General features: G+C 36.6%; 1 protein-coding gene across 1 annotated transcript in view; it reads left to right on the top strand.

Annotated features, from left to right (window-relative positions):
• The first annotated feature begins 1,424 nt into the window (after nt 1-1,424).
• GREB1L (GREB1 like retinoic acid receptor coactivator) overlaps nt 1,425-23,023 on the top strand; it is a 144,591-nt gene continuing 122,992 nt past the window's right edge. Inside the window, exons 1-3 of the mRNA XM_040632672.1 lie at nt 1,425-1,525; nt 14,700-14,859; nt 15,069-15,266. Of these exons, the coding sequence (XP_040488606.1) occupies nt 14,703-14,859; nt 15,069-15,266 (355 nt within the window). The 5' untranslated portion in view covers nt 1,425-1,525; nt 14,700-14,702. The remainder of the gene's footprint in view (nt 1,526-14,699; nt 14,860-15,068; nt 15,267-23,023) is intronic.

Below are 23,023 nucleotides of genomic sequence, written 5' to 3'. Positions count from 1 at the left end.
GTGTGCAGCCTGAATAGGGGTCTGTGGCCCAGGGCCAAAGGTCTTAGCTTTGAGTGTAATTAGAAGAAAATACAAAAATGTCATTACTAGCAGGTGAAGTGTGCAGCACGTGGCCAAAAATTAGCAATTTTAGACTCTGAAGCTATTGGAATTGGATTACTGACCTTTTTTAAAAATCATTAAGGTCCTCGTGGAGTCATATAGTTTCATTGGCAGTAATGCAGTTTGACCTTGTTGACCATATGGGGTAATCTTGGGTTTGGATGTAGGTAGCAAGATTCCTGACTTACAAAAAGATGTCTATTTGTGTGTGGGTGGATGGGAAATACATGAGTTTGAAAATCCGGGTCTTGCTTTTTTAATTGTTCTTTTGCCTGAAGATATTCTTCTGACAATAAGAAAGGTAAGATAAAGATTTTTATTTCAAAATCTAAAATGGTTCTTTTCTGTCTTTCCTCTCTCTCAAGTTGGCATAAAAGGACAATAAACTTAAAACTATTTCTTTAGAAAGCGTAAGTTAATATTACTTTAAATATTTTTAGTGCTATATATATGCATATTGAAATTAGTATATTCTTAGGAAAATCCCCTTTTGTTTTCCTTTTAGACGCAGTAATAAAGGAATAAAAACACTTCGAAGTTACCTATAAAAATCAGTGACAAATAATTTCTATTTCACTTGATATTTTATGACTATATGTCCTATTTGTCCACTCAATAGTTTATATTGACCATAATCTATTTAAAGGAGAGAATAATATGCACACTGTAATTTTCAATGTTGTATGTAATTATAATTATTTAGTTTAATTACTTCTAGAAATACCCTACTCAAAAGGGTAGAAAACAGTAAGTCTTTTTTTCTTCATGCAGTCTCTCTTTCTTGGAGATTATTAAAGCATTGGTTCCAAAAAGTAGAAAAATACTTTTAAACAATATTAGTTCTGTCTTAAATTTTTGTTAGTTCTTTGAGGAGGTAAATTTTGGCTAAGCATCAGAGATTATAAAATTCAAACTCCTTAGAATAAGAAAATTGTCTTTCGTTATTTTCATTCCTAAAAATAAAAATAGTCTGTGGGGCTGTTAACATATGGTAACACTTGTCAAAACTACAGACTTGACAGATTTATTCAACTTACATTTAGTAGGGTAGGAGTAGGGGGGAAATTAAGAACAACAAATTATTTTTGAGTATATATAATTAGGAGTGATTATTTTGGGAATATTTAAGAAGGAGGAATACCTGTATTTGCCAGTTATGATGTATATGGAGTTATGTAAGACTTTAATAATTCGTTTCTAATTGTAACTTTTGTAGAGGTGTTCATATTTAAATTATTTTCTTCTGGTATATAATGTATTTGGAAACTAATTCATGTCTTTACATATATATTTTTATTTTTTTATGTTTTTGCAGGTGCACAAAAGCTTTAAACAAGTAAAATCTAGACAACAGGCTCCCTGAAGTGTTGACAGCCCAACTTAATCATGAACGTGATTCAAAAATGTTAATAAATAAACCAAGGTATTGTACAGTTATAATACCCACCCCCCAATTTTTCAAGATCAAATTTGTTTTAGGCAGTTATATTTAGAATTTAAATAGAGCTACTATATTTGGTTCCTAAATTGATTAAGCAGATAATTTCTATGAGCTCTTCTTCCATTTCCTCCTGTTTTCCTCTCCCCTCCCCCATCCTCTCCACCAAAAGGGAAAAAAAAAAAACCACCTTATTCAGCATTAAGTTTTTGCTTATTCAGTATTGCTGAATAATTTTTTTTTTCCTGGCAACAGCCTTTGTGTTATATTTTTGTATACCTAAATTAAGACAATAAGAATTCAGTTTTTTATTCCCCTTTGTTGACTGTCGTTTTTATCTTTCAAATTGTTTAGTAAGAGAGAAATCTAGGTCATTGGCCTCTGCAAAAAAAAAAAAAAAAACCCAAATCGTAGTGACTGTAGAAACATTTTTATCATATAACACTATTTTGAGATGTATGTTTTAAAAGTTTTATGACAGGGTTTTTGTTTTTTTTTTTTTCTATTTTTAGGAGGCTTTTAGTTTAGAAAATACTGCCTTTTTTTTTCTCCCTCTGTCGAAGAAAATTAAAAATTTGCTTAGAATTAAGGGTTTGGGGCTGCTGTTTTAAGGAACTCTTGTTCTGTCTGGGCATAGCCCAAGACCGTATGTCTCCTTTTGGATGTTACAATGCGTTTGAGTAGCCTGGCATTTCCAAAAGAAGGCAAAGATCTTTCCTCCCTGCTGAATTCTTCTGAGGCCAAAAAGAACAAGAGGGTCATTGCCACTTCAGCGTGGTCCCTGTTTGTGCGTTGGTGACCATGCAGACCCTGGAACCTAGTGTTGGCTTAACATTTGGGCCTGGAACATCTGGAAAATGATCAGAGAGGGAGTGGAGGAGACAGAAGAGCGGAGAACGTTTGCGTTTTGTTACACCAGGTGCTAAGAGTTAGCAACATCCCCTGTTTGATATGGGAGGCAAATTCTGTGGCCCTGGAGTTAGGCTTCAACAATTGAAGAGGTCAAAGGACAGCTGAGTGGGGTCAGTGAGACACCATGGGGTGTATTTTGTTACTTAGTAAAAGGAGCAGCCTCCTAAAACCTTAAAGGATTCTCTTGAAAATCTGTGTTGTGAAAAGGTTTTATGAGTCTCATTGCAAAAACTCCTGATTTATCTAAGGAATGCTTGCTTTTGTCTAATGGAAGGATAATCCTTACCAAATGTTGGCAACTACTATAAGAGTGAATATAGGTCTGAAAGAACAGTGAGGGTTTGAAGTGTACTTTGCTTTCCAAAATGTTTATCATTTTAGTGTTTGTCTCTCAGTGAAGAATTTTACACTGTTGAATTACCACCCTTTTCTTTCCTCAGAGCCAAAAGTGGGGGTAGGGGAGAGACTGGTAAGGAGCAAGCCTACATTAATTTAAAGATTATTCTAACGAGCTTTTGACTGACCCACAAACAGGATATTATAGACCTTTAAAAACAACAAAACTTGTTAACTATGAAAAGTTACCTTAGAATTTATTTTTATGTATAAAGGGAATAAATAGCGCATGAAATGTAATGTTTCTAGATTACAGAAGAGGTTTTAAAAATTTAGTTGTATTTCATAGAAGTGGGTATCAGTCGATGAATAACCATAAACCTCTGTTTCTCCCTGAATGTGTTTCTTGTACATTTTATAGGTAGTAAGAAAAAAATCAATGTCAGGGTCAAGAATAGAGAATAAGAAAAGCAAGTATAATAATGAATTTTTCTCTTTGGAGGGAAATGGGAAAGGGGTGGGGGAACGGGATCTGTGAGAGCCGTCTTTACCAGAGCCCATGACCTCAAGATACCGCTTCCATGATTATGGATACCTTTGAAAGGTGTTGGCCACCTGGCCCATAGGTAGTAAAAGGGGACTGTTAGAGGAATTTGGCAGTATTTTCGTGTTCCAGTTTATTCCCTCTGTACATTTACAAATATATAGAGAACATATATTACTATATATATAGTAAGGGGAAAAAGATGAAATGATGACTAGTATATAATAGGCTTTGTTAAGCATTTTCTTACTAACTCGTAAATTTACAGTATTTGTGAATTGTACTTGTGTGTGATTTTTTTCAGTCTCTTAATAATTACTCATTTTAAACAACATATACATAAATGTAAGGCTCAGCAGGCATGCGGTGTGCTCAGTGTCTCTTTTCTCAAGGTTAAAGTGCCTTTCAACAACTAATTTAGAAACCTAAGTGTAGTGACTGATAATTGCCTAGAGAAAACCCACCGCTGTTTAAGTAGCATTGAAATTGTGGCAAAACTGACAAATACAATTAGCAATGTTAATAAGATAAGAAGATGGAAAGACAGGGGCAGATGACAGAGTGGAAAGATGAAGGTAGCAGGAGTAACAAATCCATATAAGAACACAGTGTTCACAGTTGCTTTGAATTTCCGGCACTTTTTTGTCTAAGTTAAGTCCTTTTACTACTCTCTGAATTACCAGCAGAATGGGTATTTTTCAAGTTAAAAAATTCAGATAAATTTTTTCAGTCCCTTAGTCACATCTAATTTTGAAAGAACATAGCTGTCTGGTATGGTCGTGTCTAAGGAAAACAATCAGATTTTGCTGATTCTAAGGCCCAGTTTTATCTGTGGTGCTTTTTAAAAGTCAAATTTAAATGTACTTCTATTTTACAGTAATTATTGTGAGTGGGAATTTCTTTACCCTACTTTGCACCCTTATAATTCTTATTAGTCATCTAAATAGAGTACAAAGGAGACCAAAGCAAGCCCTGTTTTTGGATCTAGGGACCCATTATAGCTCACTTTCCAAACAACTTCTTGGGAAAACTAAGTGGGGATTGGAAATAAGAGAAAGTAGGTGAATGTTCTATGAAAAAGACTTAGTCATCTGTGCCCTTCCTATTATACTTCTTAAAGCATCCAATGAATCTGGAAAATTATTGTGGTTCTCTTTTGAAATTCCACTCTGCATTTGGGAAATTGGTTTTCTGCCTCTGGCATTTTATGCAGATTTAAATAATGGCTGTGATAAATCCCCACAAGTTTGTTCTCTGAAACCATAGAGACTCTGAACTCTCAGAGTGTGGCAGCCTTGATGGATGTGGTAAACCACACTTTGGAGGCATTTCTGGTTATTTAATGTTTTCTGTTCTGGATTATTGACTCTTCTCCCTGTTGAAAAATTGGTCTCTGGTGACATGGTCGAGGTCACACGTTGCCTATTATTGTTTTGCTTCTTTGATCTTATACAGGGATTGCCTCTGGTAATTATACTAGTTCCAGAGAGTCTTGATGAGATGTGTTTATTTTACAGAAGAATTTCTGGTATTTCAAGGAAGAAAGTGAAGATTTCCAGTAGTAACATGTACCTCTTCGTTGCAAAGAAAAAATAGCATCGTACTTTATCTTTTAATTATGACTTTTTAATAATTATTATGAAAATTAGTTGGCATATTACAGTAATTATTTCCATAACAATTTAAGACATATTGAATATCCATAAGTATATTGGTAGAAATGGTTAATTTTAGAATAAAAGTTAGTAGGGCTGGGTTTTTATTTCAGTACCTAAAATACTTCTGACTTCAGAAACCATCAAAAGAGATTCATTCAGATTTATTTATTTTTTAAGATTTTATTTATTTATTTGACAGAGATAGAGACAGCCAGCGAGAGAGGGAACACAAGCAGGGGGAGTGGGAGAGGAAGAACCAGGCTCATAACGGAGGAGCCTGACGTGGGGCTCGATCCCACAACGCCGGGATCACGCCCTGAGCCGAAGGCAGACGCTTAACCACTGTGCCACCCAGGCACCCCTCATTCAGATTTAAATATACAGAACTATTAAAAGAGGTTGGATGGGGTGCCTGGGTGGCTCAGTGGTTAAGTGTCTGCCTTCGGCTCAGGTCATTATACCAGCATCCTGGGATCCAGCCACCAGTCAGGCTCCCTGCTCGGTGGGGAGCCTGCTTCTCCTTCTCCCACTCCCCCTGCTTGTTCTCTCTCTCTGTCAAATAAATAAAATCTTTTTTTAAAAATAAATAAAAATAAAAGAGGTTGGAAATTTTGTCTTTTAATCTATTTGCATTTTCTAAAGATTTTCAGCAAAGAGGATGAATAAAAATGAAATAACACACTTTTGTTTTGAATGCATGGTTAGCTTTGTGCTTTTTTTGGAATGTGCTTGGGAAGAGATAATATCTTTTCAAATTCATTTAATGTATAATTAGAAAAAACACACAAAAAGCTCAATGTATTCATTATTTCTTTTTTTACTCATTCTAGTTTTAAACAAAATATTTCCCCTAACAACTCACAATCTAATGGGGGAGTCAGACACTAGACTCACTAATTATAATCAAATGCAACAAATGTCATTTCAAAGAATAAATGAAATGCAAAAAGAGCACAAAAGAGAGAGAGAGAGATGTGAATATATGCTTGCTTTTTAAAAAAATAAACTCTTGCTTTTAATTTTGGATTATAGATTACAAGAACTTGAAAGAACCATGTTTGATTTCTATTATCACTCTTATCAGTGAAATTTTTTAAAAAGATTTCATTTATTTAATTGAGAGAGAGCACATGAGCATGAGCAGAGGAAGGGGGAGGGACAGAGGCAGAGAGAGAAGCAGTTTCCCCACTGAGCAGGGAGCCCCATGTGGGGCTTGATCCCAGAACTCTGAGATCTTGACTGAGCCGAAGGCAGACGCTTAACAAACTGAGCCATGCAGGCACCCCAGTGAATATTTTTAATAGAGAAAAAATGTGTGAGCAGTATGCTATATAACAAGTAATTTTCTTTTTTTTTTTTATGTTTCCAGTTTATATTTAAATTCTAGTTAACATATAGTGTAATATTAGTTTCAGGAGTAGAATTTAGTGATTCATCACTATAAGTTATTTTCTTATACAAAGAATCTGATAACTGTGAGGGACAATAATGATTTGTATATGTGACTATAAAATTTCTTAATCAATAAATCATACTTTTCTTAGTATCTTCAATGTAGCACAATGTTTAAAAAAAAAACCATCCTATCACTACTCTTTTTTTAAAAAATATTTTATTTATTTATTTTGAGAGAGAGAGCTCACGTGTGCATGCACACGTGAGTGGGGGCAGGGGCAGAGGTAGAGAGAGACATTCCAGCAGACTTCACCTTGAGTGTGGAGCCCAAAGCGGGGCTCGATCCCAGGACCCTGAGATCATGACCTGAGCCAAAATCAGGAGTTAGACATTTAACCGACTGAGCCACACAGGCATTCCTATTACTACTCTTTTTTCACATTTATTCTATGCCAGGCACTATTCTAAAAATGTTATATATCCGTTAATTCTTAGGTATTCTCACAAAAACCTATGATAGTGGTTGTATGACCCCATTTTACAGATGAGAGACTAAGTAACTTTCCCAATATCATATGGGTAGGGGGTATAGGATTGAATTAAAGTCATCTGACTCTACAACCTATGTGCTTACCCACTTCAGTTGTAGAATTTCTATAAATGCTGCCTGGCTGGGTGGATGACTGTTAACGTTTGGAGAGTAAGTGACAACATCTATAGAGTAAGAAAACCGACAAGGTACACAAAGTTGTCTTTTTTAGTACTATGTCTGGCACACAGACAATAAATTGGGCCTTAAAAACAAAAACTTCAAGCCAAAACCAACTATACACACACACCACAAACAGAATGTATCATCTTCACACCCACCTTGTTTCTACATCAAATAGCATGTCTCAGTGGGGGAAAAAACATGGACTTTTTAGTCTAAACTTGAATCCTAGTTCCAAATTTATAAACCAGATAACCCTGACTTGTTGCAGAAACTAGACCAGTTGGTCTCTCTACCTATCCCTATCCTGAGTTTGCTTGTTTCTGTATTTGTTCCTCCATCCTATAAATGGAAGTTAGCTGTAGGGGTTTGACTACATTCAATACGCCCATTGGCAGAAATACTTCCTACGTAGTGTGTGTGCTTCCTACTGTCTCTTATGGGGAGGCTCCTGGTGTCTCATTGCTTCACTATCAGTGACGCTAAACTTGAGCAGTGGGTTCAGGAAGTGTCAGCCTGATCCCTGCATTATAAAGTTCCCTCATTTATTATCATTGCCTAAATGAATTTTGCAGTAAGTGTTGCAAAGTGGTAATTTTATAATTCTGTCATTCTTTCCACATTTATTATCTGAAGTTCTTCATTAAAAATATTAAAACTCTCAATAACCAGGACTATTTGGTTACTTTGAAGTACAGGAAGAGCAGAATAAATATTTCCCTCTTCCCTCTTCCTTTTAGCAGCATTCAAGTAGATGCTTTGAGTTATTTTGTTTTGTTTTGTTTTGTTTGTTTTTTCCAAGAAGAGCTCTCTCTTTTTTCCCTTGAGTAGCAAAATTAATTTGTGAGCTTTTATATTTTAAATATGCTTCATTGCATTGCATTTTTCCTCTTTTATGTTCAATTTCTCTAGTCTTTGGCCTGTGGGAACATTTCATATTGACTCATGTCTTTCGACATGATCCATTACCCCTTGATAGCTTCTTTGCTCTATGTTCAAGTGTATTTCCTGCCCCAGACCTGGAATTGGCCATAATTTCAAGGAGGTTTGATTCTTTTCAATGGGGAACGGTAGTAGAAAACCACAATCAGGGTACTAGGAAGTGCTTATTGTTATTGAATTGTCATTGCCTCTCAGACTTTTCAGTAGACAGTGCTTGGAAATACAAATCTGAAATATTTTTAAAATGAATTATTACTTTAAAAATATATATTCCTGTTTGCCTTCTCCATAGCCAATCTTCCTGTTAAAACTAGACTAACCCTGAAGTAGTACCTTAGCTTTTCTTTTAGCATGTACACGATTTTTTTTAATCACTGTTTTTCTCGTTCTTTGTTGTCACTAACTGTAATGATCCTTTCTTCCCCTGTTTATTTTAAAGTTAATGTTTATCTTCTCCAGATGGTTGGTATTAAAAGTCAACTTTTAGGGGTGCCTGGTGGCTCAGTAGGTTGGACGTCTGACTCTTGATTTTGGCTCAGGTCATGATCTTAGGGTTGTGAGATCAAGTCCCATGTCAGGCTCCATGCTCTGCCTCTCCCTCTGTCCCTCCCCCTCAAAACAAACAAACAAATAAATAAAAGTCAACTTTTATAAATAGCCCAAGTGTAGTACCTTGAAAATATTTATCTTTGGTCAGAAGAGGAACTTGTTGAGGGAGATGGTTGGGCCAATAGAAGTATATTGTAACTGGGGGGAAATAGTTTAGAATAATTATGATAGAAGGTAGTAGTGGAAACTCCAAATCTTGAAGAGATGTTCTCAGTCTAAGCACTGGAATGAATTGTATTCTCCCTGGAATCTTGAAGCACCAGGAAAGGATGGAGGGATGTTCACTTTGCAAATCCGGTTGTTAAGTAAAAAGCCTATGTTTTAAACTGCTTGTTCAAGGATAGTCCTAGAGTTGGGATTAGCTCACTCATTATACGATATTTTCCTTTCCTTTATTATATTATGCTGTAAGACTGTTCATTACTGTAAAAATTGGAAAATAGGAAAAAAGGATAATTTATTTTTTTTTTAAGTAGGCTCTGTGCCTAATGAGGGGCTCAAACTCAGGACCCTGAGATCAAGAGTCACATGCTCTACCAACTGAGGCAGCCAGGGGCCCCCAAAAAAGATAGTTTAAAAACAACACAACATCAATAGATAAACATTATTAACACGTTATTGTGTGTAGTTCTCAGCTTTTTTCTGCTTGTAACAATATCATCTTTACAAGAAAAATTGTGTTTTTAAAATTTCCAGTAAATTCATATCATATTATTAATGTCAGAAATTTCTTTTTTACTTCTACCTTCTTAGATTAAGTGGTCTGTCACAGATGGAAGAGGGAAATAGAAATGAAATTGTGTTACTTTTTCAAAAGTAATAGATTGGGCCATATCTCAAATCCAGTACTTTTTAATCTGGTGTAAGAAGAAAGCCAAGGAAGATACACTCTCAAGTTCATTCTTTCTTTTTATCATTTGAGTTTTAGGAAACTTTCTCTTGTCCTTAATAGAAAATAAAACTTTTTCAGACAGGGGAAAATATTGGAGGAAACTAAGTTATATAAACTATTCCTAATATTTTAGGGAGTTGATAAGAATGTTTTTGATTTCTAGACTTGCCACATAATGGATTAATGAAACATGACCTAGTCTTCCAAAGTTGGAAGCAATGGGGAGAAAAAGGGTATGAACAAGAGAGTTCTCAAAATCAGGAGACTGCAGCCCATCCATCAGATGCTTTGGAGTCTAAGGGCCAGCCTATGCTTTCTCCCCTGTATGTGTATATTTAGTTATTCTTTGTTAAATAATTTGCCTTTTGTTTATCTTTCCCTTTCATCTAATACAGTAAGTTTTGGGGTCTTTTTATTGAGGGGAGGGGTAGTTTTATTTTGTTTTGACTTTTTAAAATTGTTGCTTGACTTTGTGCCTATTAGCCCCATATCTTTAGCTAGAACTCCTTTTTCAGCCTTACCTTGCAGCCGTGACATATAGAGACAAGGACAAATCAGCAAACAAAAAAATCTTCTTTGGGTTGCTTTGGTTTCGTTTTGTTTCATTTCGTTTTGTTTCATTTGCCTTGGCAATTTAGTAATATTTTATAGAGTATCCATTTATCCAATTAGGTTATTTTTGTAGGTGTTTAAACACCTGAATGGTCTCAGTGATTAAGATAGCTTAAGAGAGCTGTTGCTATAGCCAGACTGGTTGGATTCTACTCGTCTTTGCTGTCTCCTTTTTGTTTCAACTTGGGCAAGTTCCTTAAATTCTCTAGGCTTCAGCTCTCTTAAAAATGGAGGCAATAGAGTACTTACCTGGCAGTTAGCAAGCTGTCCATGTTACTAGTATTGTCATTGTCCAAAGAAGAATGTTTCCTTTCACATTTCTTGACGATGACAACAAGGACCACCACCACCAGTAGTAGTAATAACGATAGCACCAACTGGTAGTCTATCGCCCGCCTGTTAGATGCCTATCATTGTGATATGTGCTTCACGCATAACTTAAAGCTAACATTTAAAAAACAAGAATATGTATTCTGAAATCTTATGTAATGCTTTATTTTTTAAAAAAGATTTTATATTTATTTATTTGAGAGAGAGAGGGTGAGAAAGAGCATGAACTGTGAGGAGGGACAGAGGAAGAGGGAGAAGCAGACTCCCCGCTGATCAGGGAGCCCGACCCTTGATCCCAGGACCCTGAGATCATGACCTGAGCCAAAGGCAGATGCTTAACTGACTGAGCCACCCAGGCGCCCCTTATCTAATGCTTTAATTGTAGTAAGTCTTTGGGGAGCAAGTTAAAGGAAAATTTTCTTCCTCTGTCCTGTGTACTTCGCAACTACTGCAAGAGTAATTACTGTATTAATAATACAGTAACTATTAACCATGAAACATTTGACAAAAGGGAAATAAAAACATTACAGATCAAGAAGTAGTCTCCCTCAAATTGTATTGCTTCTCCTTTTCCTTTTCAACAGAAAAAGGAGAATTTGGAAGAGGCCATGGAGCCATTAGCAGGTACCTATTTCCCAGGCTACCCTTTTCCTTACTTTTTCAGTCCCTATTCCTAAACCCACCAGTGATGGAAGCTAACTGTTCTACTCCAGGCCTTTTATTTTTCTGTAGAAAAGGGGAAACCCTAGAGCATAAAAACACCAAACCACAATGGTGTGGTGGTTTGTACTTGATCCCACTTGCATTTTGAACAATTAATTAGTGGTGCATGGGGCAGCTAAGCATCCAACTCTTGATTTCGGCTCAGGTCGTGATGTCCGGGTGATGAGATAGAGCCCCGCATCGTGCTCCGTGCTGCTGAGTGTGGAGCCTGCTTAAGATGCTCTCTCTCCCTCTGCCACTCCCCACCCCTTTCTCTCAAAAAGAATCATTGAGGGTGCCAGGGTGGCTCAGTCAGTTAGGCATCTGTTTTGGGCTTAGGTCATTATCTCTGGGTCCTGGGATGGAGCCTCACATCGGGCTCCCTGCTCGGCAGGGACCCTACTTCTCCCTTTCTCTCCGTGTGCTCTCTCTGTCTCAAATAAATAAAATCTTAAAAAAAAAAAAGAAGAATTAGTGGTGCAGAAAGAGCCCATATTGTGTACCATGTCTTTCTTAGAGATTTCTTTAACATCACAAGAGTGTCTATCAGCATCTCAGAGGTCCGTAGTCCTTAATGTAAGCCAGATACATAAGTTACGCATGTGTATGTAGAAATTGCAAGTTTGTTTTCTTATTGTGTTTGATTCAACAACTGATTCTGAAAATTCCAAGTAGTTCTCTGTTTTCTGACCTGAAGTTGGATTTATTCACATTGACTTCCAGTGGAATGTTACGCCATCTCAGGCACTGGGGGATCTTTGAGATTCAGAGGAAAGGAACACTGGTAGTTTAGGTAGATAATGCCAACAGTTTCAGGGACTCTAAATATTATAGCATATGATATTAAGAATACATTGCACTAACAATGCTTCTTCCTTGAACTCTAGCTTTCTTTCGGTAGCATTGAACTGGAAATTGGGTAACACTGAACTTGAACTAATAAAGGGAAGAACTCCATACTCAGCACTAAAGAAGTCTAGGGTCAGTTTTATAACTCTTCACATTATTGTTATCATTTAAAAAAGTGTTCGGTTATGTTTTCATCTGGATATTCAGTCACTTCCTTTCACTCTTCCAGCTGTTTCATGGGTACTTCTCTTTGTCTTCATCTGAATATTGCTAGTGCTCTTGTTGGATTATGTGTATCTTCTATGATGGTGAAACTTGATCACCCTTTTTTATGTTGGTTTAATATTTTTTTAAAAAGATCTTATTTATTTGACAGAGAGACACAGCGAGAGAGGGGACACAGTGGGGGGGTGGGGGAAGGGCAGAGGGAGAAGGAGAAGCAGACTCCCCGCTGAGCAGGGAACCCGATGTGGGGCTCAATCCCAGGACACTGGGATCATGACCTGAGCCGAAGGCAGACGCTTAACGACAGCCACCCAGGCACGCCTGGTTTAATATTTTTATTCAGCACAACATTTATTTGCCCTGCATATATGTATCTGTTATATTGCTCCTTAAACTATAAATCGAGGAGATTGAGATTATGTCTTCCATGCACAACTGGGCATTTCTTTATTAAACTAAAAAGATCTCTTAGAGAATATAGTCCTCAAGGTTTTCAATGATAAAAGGAAGATAACTTGTTGAGCAGGTATAGTTAAGAAGAGGCAAGATTTTCAGGCATTTGGTGCTCTGGAGAAAGGCTAAAGGGCCACCTTTGAAGTTATTCCATTGTTCTCCAGGGTTAAGAAATCCCATGGTTGACTTTGCTGGTAGTTTTCTCCCTTCTACGAAGAAGAAAGGAGGTGAAATGGCTATTGAATTTTGACTTACATGCGTAAACTGCTGACACAGCGTATTTGTCCTGCAACCCCACCCTGTTTTGATCACATGTGATTCTATCGAAAAATAAATTGTTTTGAGCTTTAGAAAATTAAAATTGTTTATAGTTGTACTAATGGGGAGTCTTAGAAACTTGGGCAAAAACTTAGTATTTCAGGAGAACTTTATTTGACAGACCTTGTTGATTTTTCTTCTGCTTATAGTTTTGAGTATCATACATACACTTTTGGGTATGTACTTTTTATAAGAAAGAAAGCTGGTAACTGAAAGAAACCTAGTAATTTATTTCTTCTAGTTTTATAGAGATAAGATTGACATATAACATTGTGTAAGTTTTAGGTGTACAATATGATGATTCGGTATATGCTGTAAAATGGTTGCTACAATAAGTTTAGTTAACCATCGCCTCATATAGTTACAAAATTTCTTTTCCTTATAAAGAGGAACCTACTAATTTAAATGTATGGCATTTAGTTTCTTATTACCTATTTTGAGAAGAGTTTGCCAAAATAGAATTTCAGCTTTTCCTCCAAATCATAAGTATCGTTAACAAAGATTTGATAAACTCAGCTACTTTGACGGAAATCTCTGAATACTAATCACTGCTTCCAGGAATCATGTAAACGGCCTTCTTTGCTATACAGAGGCAGCTCAGAGCCACCAAAATCTCCTATGGAGCTCAAGCATATAAGTCTGAGAAACCTGACAGTAAGTTTGTGCTATGCCAGTTAGCAAGAAGCATGGTCTGTCTGCTTCCACATTCAGCATGTTGCAGTATCATACATCCTGCAGCCTCTGGAAAATTCTACCATACACATATGAGAGACTGAGAGTAAAAAAGGCAAATACTATCCTAGTAATAAGTTTGAAAAGAGTTTTGACCTCATGGACCCCAGAAAGGTCACCTCTTGGTGACCTCAGACCACACTTTGAGAATTGTTGGTGTAGCCAATAGTTAGCACCTCATGAATTGTAGTTATTAGTGATATACATGGAGATTTTTGTAACTAGCAAGAACTATACAAGTATTAGCTATGAGAAGTAAAGGCCATGACTTTAGAACTTCCTACATTATACTTTCCTAAAGAGTCCCAAATGAGATTGTGATTCAGATTAAGAAAAAAAAAACACTTTTAAAAAAAATAAATACTAATAATACATGAATGAGTTCTTTGGGTTTAAAAGGCTCAAATCTTTCTTTCACGAATTTGTCAATTAAATATATTATCACAAAGCTTTCATTTTTTTCGCCAGAGAAGCATCTCTCCCCAATGTGCAAGGGTAAGAAGGTAGAGAGAGAAGTAACTAGAGGTTTACTCTAAAAGCACTGATAGAGTTGGTATAGGGTTATGGTAATCCACTAGTTTTAAGGAGGAGGTGTGGCCCCATTATCACCATGTTCGGCTTCACAATTGACAGGTCAATCTTGATTTACTGGTTGGAGAACCTTAAAGCATTTATTACTGTTTGATTCTCAGGTATAAGATCCTCTAACGGGTCTTTTTTAAATGGGTTTGGATTATAAAGACAGAAGGCAAAAGTGATGTTAACAGATAACTGATAGAAATTGTCTTAAGAAATATAGGTAAAGTTCATGTATGAATCTTAACAAGATATATGGGTGTAGTTTATATCAGCCCTTCGTGTACTTTGCAGACATAGAGTCCTCTAATTATATCAATTTTTTCCTTTCTTCCTCTTTCTCTTTGTGGGGGGTGGTGTAGACCATGGGGAATTCATATGCTGGGCAACTGAAATCTGCTCAATTTGAGGAAGCTCTCCACAACTCCATAGAAGCCTCTCTCAGATGTAGTAGTGTGGTACCACGGCCAATTTTTTCTCAGCTGTACTTGGACCCTGACCAGCATCCTTTCTCATCTGCAGGTAAGTTTCTCAACCCTACACATTTCTAGACTCCTTTTAAAAGAAGTAGAAATTCCAAATCTGGGGACCTCTGAAGTAAATTGATTAAATGTTAGATATTGCTCGTCTCCCTATCCTCTGATATCTTTCAGAACTATGAATTCTTCTTTTGGTTATTTTTCCATAAGCATCTTTTTATTAACTTAGCTGTGATTTATTTGTTCACCCAGATGTAAAACCCAAGGTGGAGGATCTGGATAAAGATTTGGTACACCGCTACACTCAAAATGGAAGCCTGGATTTTTCTAACAATCTAACAGTTAATGAAATGGAAGATGATGAAGATGATGAAGAAATGTCTGATTCAAATAGCCCACCAATTCCCTATTCACAAAAACCTGCCCCGGAAGGGTCTTGCACTACAGATGGTGGGTTTCATTTTTGTTTTTTCCCGATCCCTCTTTATTGTCTGGCTAGTTTCCAATCACTGCATGTGTGCTCAGGGCTGGAAACCAGTAATTACAGAAAGGAATGAGGAATTATTATGCTCGCACTGACATTATCTCCTATGACTTCACGGCAGGTGTCTATAAGAAAGACAGGTACTATCATTCTATCTTCTCGATGAAGAAAGTGAGATTCACAGCAGTTGAAGGACTTCTCTGAGATGATATGTGGCAAAAGCAAGCCTAGGCCCAGATTAGGGTTTTTCCTGCAAGGATACTACTATTTTAGGAACTTTCAAAGTGTCCTGTCTTCCTACTTCTTTCTGTTGCACCCTCAAAAACAATAATGGATATATCAGAGATTTTATCTTTACCTTTTCCATTTATTTTGAAGTCATACAGTGTAGTGTTACTTGTAGAAGATAAAAATGTACATATTTTGATAACCCCATTTTATTTATTTTGTCAACCTCCTTTTCCACTAAGGCTTCAACCAACACTTTAAAAAGGAAATCCAAATATAAAACATTCTCAGTATTTCGTGTATGTGCTGTTTTCTGGCTATTCCAGTCTAATTAGTATGTGGATTCTACTTTATCCATATTAGCCAAAGTACAGCTTTTACACCCAGACCTGCTTGGACCCCGGGGTGATTACAATACATGCAAATCTTGAGGCTGAGGAGCTAGGAGGAGAGGGGTAAGATTCCAGGACATTCTCCCTACCAAGCTTGGAGTGCAAATAGTCTGGGGTAAACTAGCGATTCAAATGTGCAAATCCAGATAAATGAGTGTGCATTGCTTGAAAGTTTGATTATCTCTTGACTTTTTCTTTTCTTTTCTCTCTTTCNNTCCCATCCTCTCATCTCCTCTCCTCTCTTCTCTCCTCACCTTTCTTTTCTTTCCTTCTCAAAAGAATCTGATAAATTATAAAAAGCTCAAAATCCTTAGTCTGAGTAGCTTATCTACACCTCATTCACTATAAGTCTGTTTGGCCTGCCTGTAGGACATCATTCCTTATAAATTTTCTTCCACATGTATTTGGTTTCTTTTGCCCAGATTTAATATAATATATATCAATTTACTCATTATTGTTGGTAATATAGGCCTTTAAGCTTATGTTTGTGTAGAAGGTGACCAGATTGGGTTTCCACTTAGCTGTTTTATATCCATTTTTGTGCCTTTTACTTAATCAGTCAAGTCATACTTAACAGTTAACAACCAGACATTGAAATTGTGCTTAAAATATTGTTGGATTGTCATTGAGAATCTTGTTGTATGTAAGAATTAAATAGAATCAGAGTAAAAGCTTTAGGGGATAGTTTTGAAGCATCAAATTTTATACCAAAAATAGGGGAGGGGCTCCCCTGTTTTTCCTATGCTCTGAATATGTTTTTAGTTTGCCTTTTGGGACGTTGACACTTACTACTAACAATCAGGTGTAGAAAGCTGTTTAGCGCACACCCAGATAGAAACACTGCGATCTAACGGATAGCAACTATTTCTTGAACTTTAAAACATAAGAACACTACTCTTACTGTGTGGCAGTTATGTGAAGTGTAAGGGAAGGGTAATAGTTAATTTTAGAGATGAAGGATGAGACTTGGAGGTGCAATTTTCCTGGGGGAAAAACAAAGATCCCACCCAAGCATAAATTCACATTCCAAAACAACCCGAAAACACTAGTCCTACACGTAGATTCCTACCTCAGCTACTTTGGTTTCTTATAATTAATTACATATCCATATTTTTCCCCTTTTAATTCACCTGAAGGTGGTTGTTGAAAACAAAAAGCATAAGTTATAATTTGGTAGTGTAAAGTTTGTCCATAGCCCTTTTAATTTGGCTTATTCTAGGGTAGTTCCAAGAGCCCTCTCACTCCAAGACAGAGCAGTCCTGAAATTTATCTTATAGAAATGACGGTGAATTTGGGCCATATAATGCCAGGACTTGTCTTAGCATACCACCTTCCCTTCATGGGAAATCCTGTTATTTACCTAAAACTTAAAGGAAGGGAAAGCTATTTTTAGAGGCAATTTAGATAAGCAGATACTTAATACCTGATGGGCTTCTGGGGGTTACCATTCAGATGTAAATTTCGGCTGCTAATTTCTTATGTAAATTATTGGAATAGTGTAGGTTCCCACCCTGCTGCGAGGCGGTTGATTGTCTAAAGAGGTGAAGGGCAACCAAATCTGAGGCCTCCAAATACTGCTTTGATTACTTTAGTTTGTGTTGACAGCTGTTTCAGTAAACGTTCCCCTCCCCCCCGCTTAGATTACTCTGTAACCTTCAAGTTGGAGATAATTGGAGAATGCAAATCTGGTTCTGTGAAGTGAAAACCTTGGCTATTTTCTTAAGGAAATGCAGATGAAGTTTACAAAGAAGGGCCCTCTACCATTATTCCTTTTCTTAATTAAAATAATTTGCTGCAAAGGTCTTGGGGTTAAGGCGGCATTTCAGTATTGCTCTCAAAGAATGAAGCCACTTAGGGGCAAGTTTGTCAAATCAATTGTTATTCGTGTGCCCACGTCGATAACTTATCTTTCTTTCCCTGCATACAGTAAACAGGCTTAGATCCTTCCTTAGGGCACTCTTCCCCAGGTCTTCCAGAAGCCGCTAAAAGAAAGATTGTTTCTTTCAGGATTAGTTCAGATGTGATTCAAAATTACCCTACAGGGGAGTAATAAGGTTTCTTTTCATTTTGTTCGAGGTTTTACTTGAGATGAATAATTGATCTTTATTATAGTAGTAATCTGACATATTTCTAGAGACTAGAACTACCTGCTGCACCAAATATTTGGCTCCTACAGACCTTCAAATATAATCGCATTTCATAGATTCTTTAGCTGCCCACTCTTCTTTACAGACACACAGAGCTTATTTTCAATCTTAAAAAAAACCTAAACGTTGCTCTTTGCATGATGTTTTTTCTTATTTGGGGATCCCTGATAATATATTTTGTATATAATTAGCTGATCTGAATCCCAAGAATGAGGGTTTAGAGGAAGCAGTTAAAAAGGTATCACAGCAAAAGGCCAGACCCTTGCCGGGTGAGTGTCTTCTCAGAATAATTACAAACTAAACTTAAGAACTTTTTCTTGATTTTGCAACTGTTTCTGGCCTTGGATCGATTTCTTCCTGACCCTGTTGCTGGACTCAGCCTTGCCTTCTCTTTCCCTCCTATTCTCTTTCCTCTTAATTGAATTGGCGGAGTGGCTTGTGTTGGCGAGTAACATGGAGGCAAGAAGATAAAATAGGGCATTGTAAAAATAGACTTTATTTTTTAAGAAAAGTTTTAGGTTTAAAGAAAAGTTAGAAAATAGTATAGAGTATTTCCCTGCAGTTTCTCCTATTGTTGACATCTTACATTATTGCTAATATTTTTTAAAGTTTGTATTTATTTATTTGAGTGAGAGAGAGAGCCCACAAGCAGGGGGGAGGGGCAGAGGATGAGGGAGAAGAAGACTCCCCCGCTGAGCAAGGAGCCCAAGGCAGGACTTGATCCCATGACCTGAGCCCAAGGCAGATTCCTAACCGGCTGAGCCACCCAGGTGCCCCTATTATTAATTTTAATAATAATTAAAGTTCATAGTTTATTTGTGTTCCTTAGTTTTTACCTAATATCCTTTTTCTGTTCCAAAAGCTCACCAGGATACTAAATTAGTTAGTCATCATGTCTCCTTAGGCTCCTCTGGGTTATGACAGTTTCTCAGACTTTCCGTGTTTCTGATGACTCTGACAGTTTTAGGAATTATTGGTAAGGAATATTGTAGGTAACCCTCTACTGGAGTTTGTCTGATGTTTTTCTCCTGATTAGACTGGGGTTATGGGTTTGGGGAAGGAAGATCACAAAGGTAAAGTGCCGTTTTCATCATATTATAGCAAGGGGACATTCTATCAGCACGGTTTATGACTGTTGGTGTTGACCTAGATCACCTGGCGGAGGTAGCGTTATCTCCATTCTTTCCCCCACTTTCCGTACTGTGGAAGAAAGTCACTTCGCTCAGGCTCAGCCTACACTTAAGGAATGGGGAATTATGCTCCACCTGCTTGAGGGCAGAGTATCTGCATACATTATTCAAAATTGTCCATGCGTATTCTCTCTTTCCCCCACCCCACTTATCAGTTTGTTCAGTCATTTATATCATTATGCACTCCTGGATATTTATTTTATGTTGAGTTATAATCCAGTACTACTTCAGTTTTTCCCTCAGATTGTTCTAGTTCTGGACATTGGAAGCACCTTCAGTTGTTTCTTGTGCCCCTTTTACAGACTCTCATCATTATGGCTTTTTTTAAAGCATAAAATAGGGCATTTTCTCTTTTCATTGTCATAAGCACCCCTTAAAATTTTTTTAAGGAGGAGAGTAGTAGAAAAATGCTTCTCCTAGAATCCAATCATTGTTCAATAATTATTACTTTTGACCTCTAGGTGTCCTCCAGTCATAAGTGGGAAAACCCTGAAAGACTGGAATACTGAAAACTATTTGTACTTAATTTGAGCAGACTGTATTTCTCTTCTTGCCACAGAAATCACTGTGAAATCATCTTTCTTCCGTAGAAAATCCTGCTTTTTTTCAGATGTTCTCCCCACTATGTCCTCTTCACTCTACATCTGTTAAGCCCAGAACCAAAATTGTACTTTCCCCCTTGATCTCCCTTTGCTGCAATGTATTGCTTTTAGAAATCTCATCAGAAAAACCATGAATTTTAAGGATTCATCAGCAAGTATGAAGTAGGTGGGTGCTGATAGACCATGGCGTGGAAAGTGCCCCTGGGATTCAGCCTGGGAAGTTGGGTAGTAGCACTCAGCAAAAAAAAAAAAAAAAAAAAAGGCAAGGAAGAAACAATAGGAGAGTGTCCTACATCAGCCCAAGGGAAGGTGAAGCATTACATGAGTCAGAGAGATGTTAACGTCAGTGATGAGGGAGCGTCAATTTAGAGTCAAGATGGGTGTTAGTTCCCCCTTTTCCAGTCCCTGAGTATTTGAACTTGGACCATCTTCTTAACCTTTATGGGCCCTAGTGTCCTCGTTTATGTACTAAATAGATTAGTGTTACCCAATCTTTGACTCACAAATTTCTTTTATAGTAATATGTAGTCTTTTGAACTCCTTGGGAATTTAAAACCTGATTCTGTCACTACATTGTAATGTAGTGACAAAGAATTGATTTTAAGTAGAAAGTATTTATTTTAGACCAGTATGTTAATATACTCTTTGATCTTATTCATGCATATGAGAAAAAATTATCTACATTTAATTATTCAGTAATTGCTACTTAATTTATTTAAAATTGGATGTGTAAGAAAAAGCATATTTCATTGACAAATTCAAAAATAAAATATTATAGCTCTTCGGGGGCTAAGTGTATTTAAATATTTTCCAGCATCAAAAAAAAAGTCAAAATCTGCTTTTAATACCCAAATTTTGGAATTTTTATATTTTAGGATTCCAAGGGTATACTCGTATATTTTTATAATTTTTGCATTTTTGCTCTATATGATGAAAAGGATTCAGGCTGCTGCTTGCAGAATTTCTGCTACTAAAAAATTTCTGCTGCTTGCAGAATGAGGTCGGCTTTTCCCTCTTACAAATTGGATTATCATCACTAAATTTTACCTTGACATTGCTTTTTTTTTTTTTTTTTGGTGTCCTAGAAACATATTGGTGCATTTTATATAATTTTATAATTTGATGAGTGGGGTTGGGATTGAATCTAACTTTCATTTCTAGCAAGAGCATCTTTAGACACATTTGTAAAATGACTGTGCTCATTTACATAATCATTGCTCCCATCATTATCCAACAGTGTATTACAAGTATATATTAAGCTCCATATCAATACATATGGCTGATAATAAAAACAACTGTGTGAAAATCAAAGCTACACACTGATATGGGGTTCAAACAAGTGAATCCTGAGTTTATTCAACTGGTTTCCACTGTCCCTACATGTGTAGCAGAGAAGGCCCTCAGAACATTCTGTTTTAAAACTAGAATATTAGAATGATTATTTATTAGTCTTTAGAAACTAGTAATGGTATTTATTTGAGTTTGACTTATAATTCCAAGAATCATGGAATACCTTTATAAATCCCTGGGAGTTTGATAACGTACCTGTTGGGAGATGCTGTATCAGATGTTCTTGAGGTTCTGTCTAGCTCTGATGTTCTAAAAAGCTTAAAATAATTTGCAAATTGGTACAGATTCATCATTTCATCTAGTCCATTCTTTCTAATGTGGTGTGAGTCAAAGCTGTTGAAAGGTTGTATTACTACTTCTTATTGACAAAGACAACTCCCCAAGCATCCTGTTTTTCATCAATAGGTAATCATGAACCTCTTATCACTGAATTTATCTATACCTTTTGGGAAGATCTATGATCTGCCTTTTGGAATAAGACATGATGAAGGTGCTATTTCTTATGGGAAATATGTTTCTAAGTTTACTGTCTACACAAACTAATAATTCCTTTGATTAAAGAAATTAGTGCTTCTTTCAGGACTTTAAAATGCTTCCTAGATTTAACATTTTAGACTTTGGTTAAATGTCTGTGTTCACCTCGCATGGTTTTAGATCTGGATTATAATTGTTCTTAGCTTTTCTTTTGCCAAGTCGAGTAGTATACTTTTTGTCTGTTGTTATATGGTAAACTTCCCATGTCTTATATCCCTGACATTACTGAACTCATTACATAACCTTAGACAAGTTCCCTAACCTTCCTGAGCCTCGATTTCTCCATCTTTGGAAAGGAGTTGGTAGTCGTTGAGAGGATTAAAGATAATCTATACAGTGGTTAGCACTATACCTCGATTATGTTAAGTGCTCCATATGTTTTTCTGCCATCGATATCATCATCAGCAGCAGCAGCATTTCCCACCTTCAAGCCTAAGTCCTGTCCCTTAAATGAGAGGAGGGCAGCAGAATATTTTTTAGAGGTTTTATGTCTCGATAGTTTCCCCCCAAAAATGTTTGTAAACCAAATAAATAATATGACTCACATGTATAAATGACTATTTTTCAAGTACATATAGATGATATTGTGAATAATAACATATAGATTCATTCAAAACTGTTAAAGAATTCACAATAACATTCTGCTATTGTTTTTCTCAATTCACAAACACTAAAATTAAATTTGGGAAGTTTTTTGTGTTGAAAGGGGACCAGTAAGCTTAAAATGGTTGAACCCATTGTTTTATCATTTTAGTCTTTCTTCTGTTGACTTCTTCCAATTCCATTATGTTTGCTTTGGAGATTTGATGAGCCGAACCATATAGCAGATTTATGTACACTACAGCTTCACACAATGTTTGGATGTTGTTTTCTTACTATTTCTTATATACTAACTGATTGCATCCCATTGTTTGTTGGCATTTGGTTAACATCATACTATGAATTGATACTGGAAGAATTTAGCATGGTTATTCCCTACTTTGTATTGGGCGATGATGATGGTCTCCTCAGGTTTGTGTGCAGACAGTTATATGTCCATCCTTTATCTTCCACAACTCTCTGAAATAGTGTGTATCATACTTTTATTCACCCTCTTTTGGTTGCAAGTGAAACCCAACCCAACTGAGATTAGCTTTAGGTAGAATGAAGAAGTTATTTGGAGAATTCCTAAGCAAAATGTTTCACGGTCAAACCATGGGAAAGGCACATACGCTGGATTTCAGGGGCCCACACACTGCCAGAACATTCCCCCTGAACCTCCTGTCTGCTGACAGTGCTGA

Source organism: Ursus maritimus, unplaced genomic scaffold (assembly GCF_017311325.1).
Source record: "Ursus maritimus isolate PB19 unplaced genomic scaffold, ASM1731132v1 scaffold_18, whole genome shotgun sequence".
NCBI lineage: Eukaryota > Metazoa > Chordata > Mammalia > Carnivora > Ursidae > Ursus > Ursus maritimus.
This window is presented reverse-complemented; position numbering and strand designations above follow the sequence as displayed.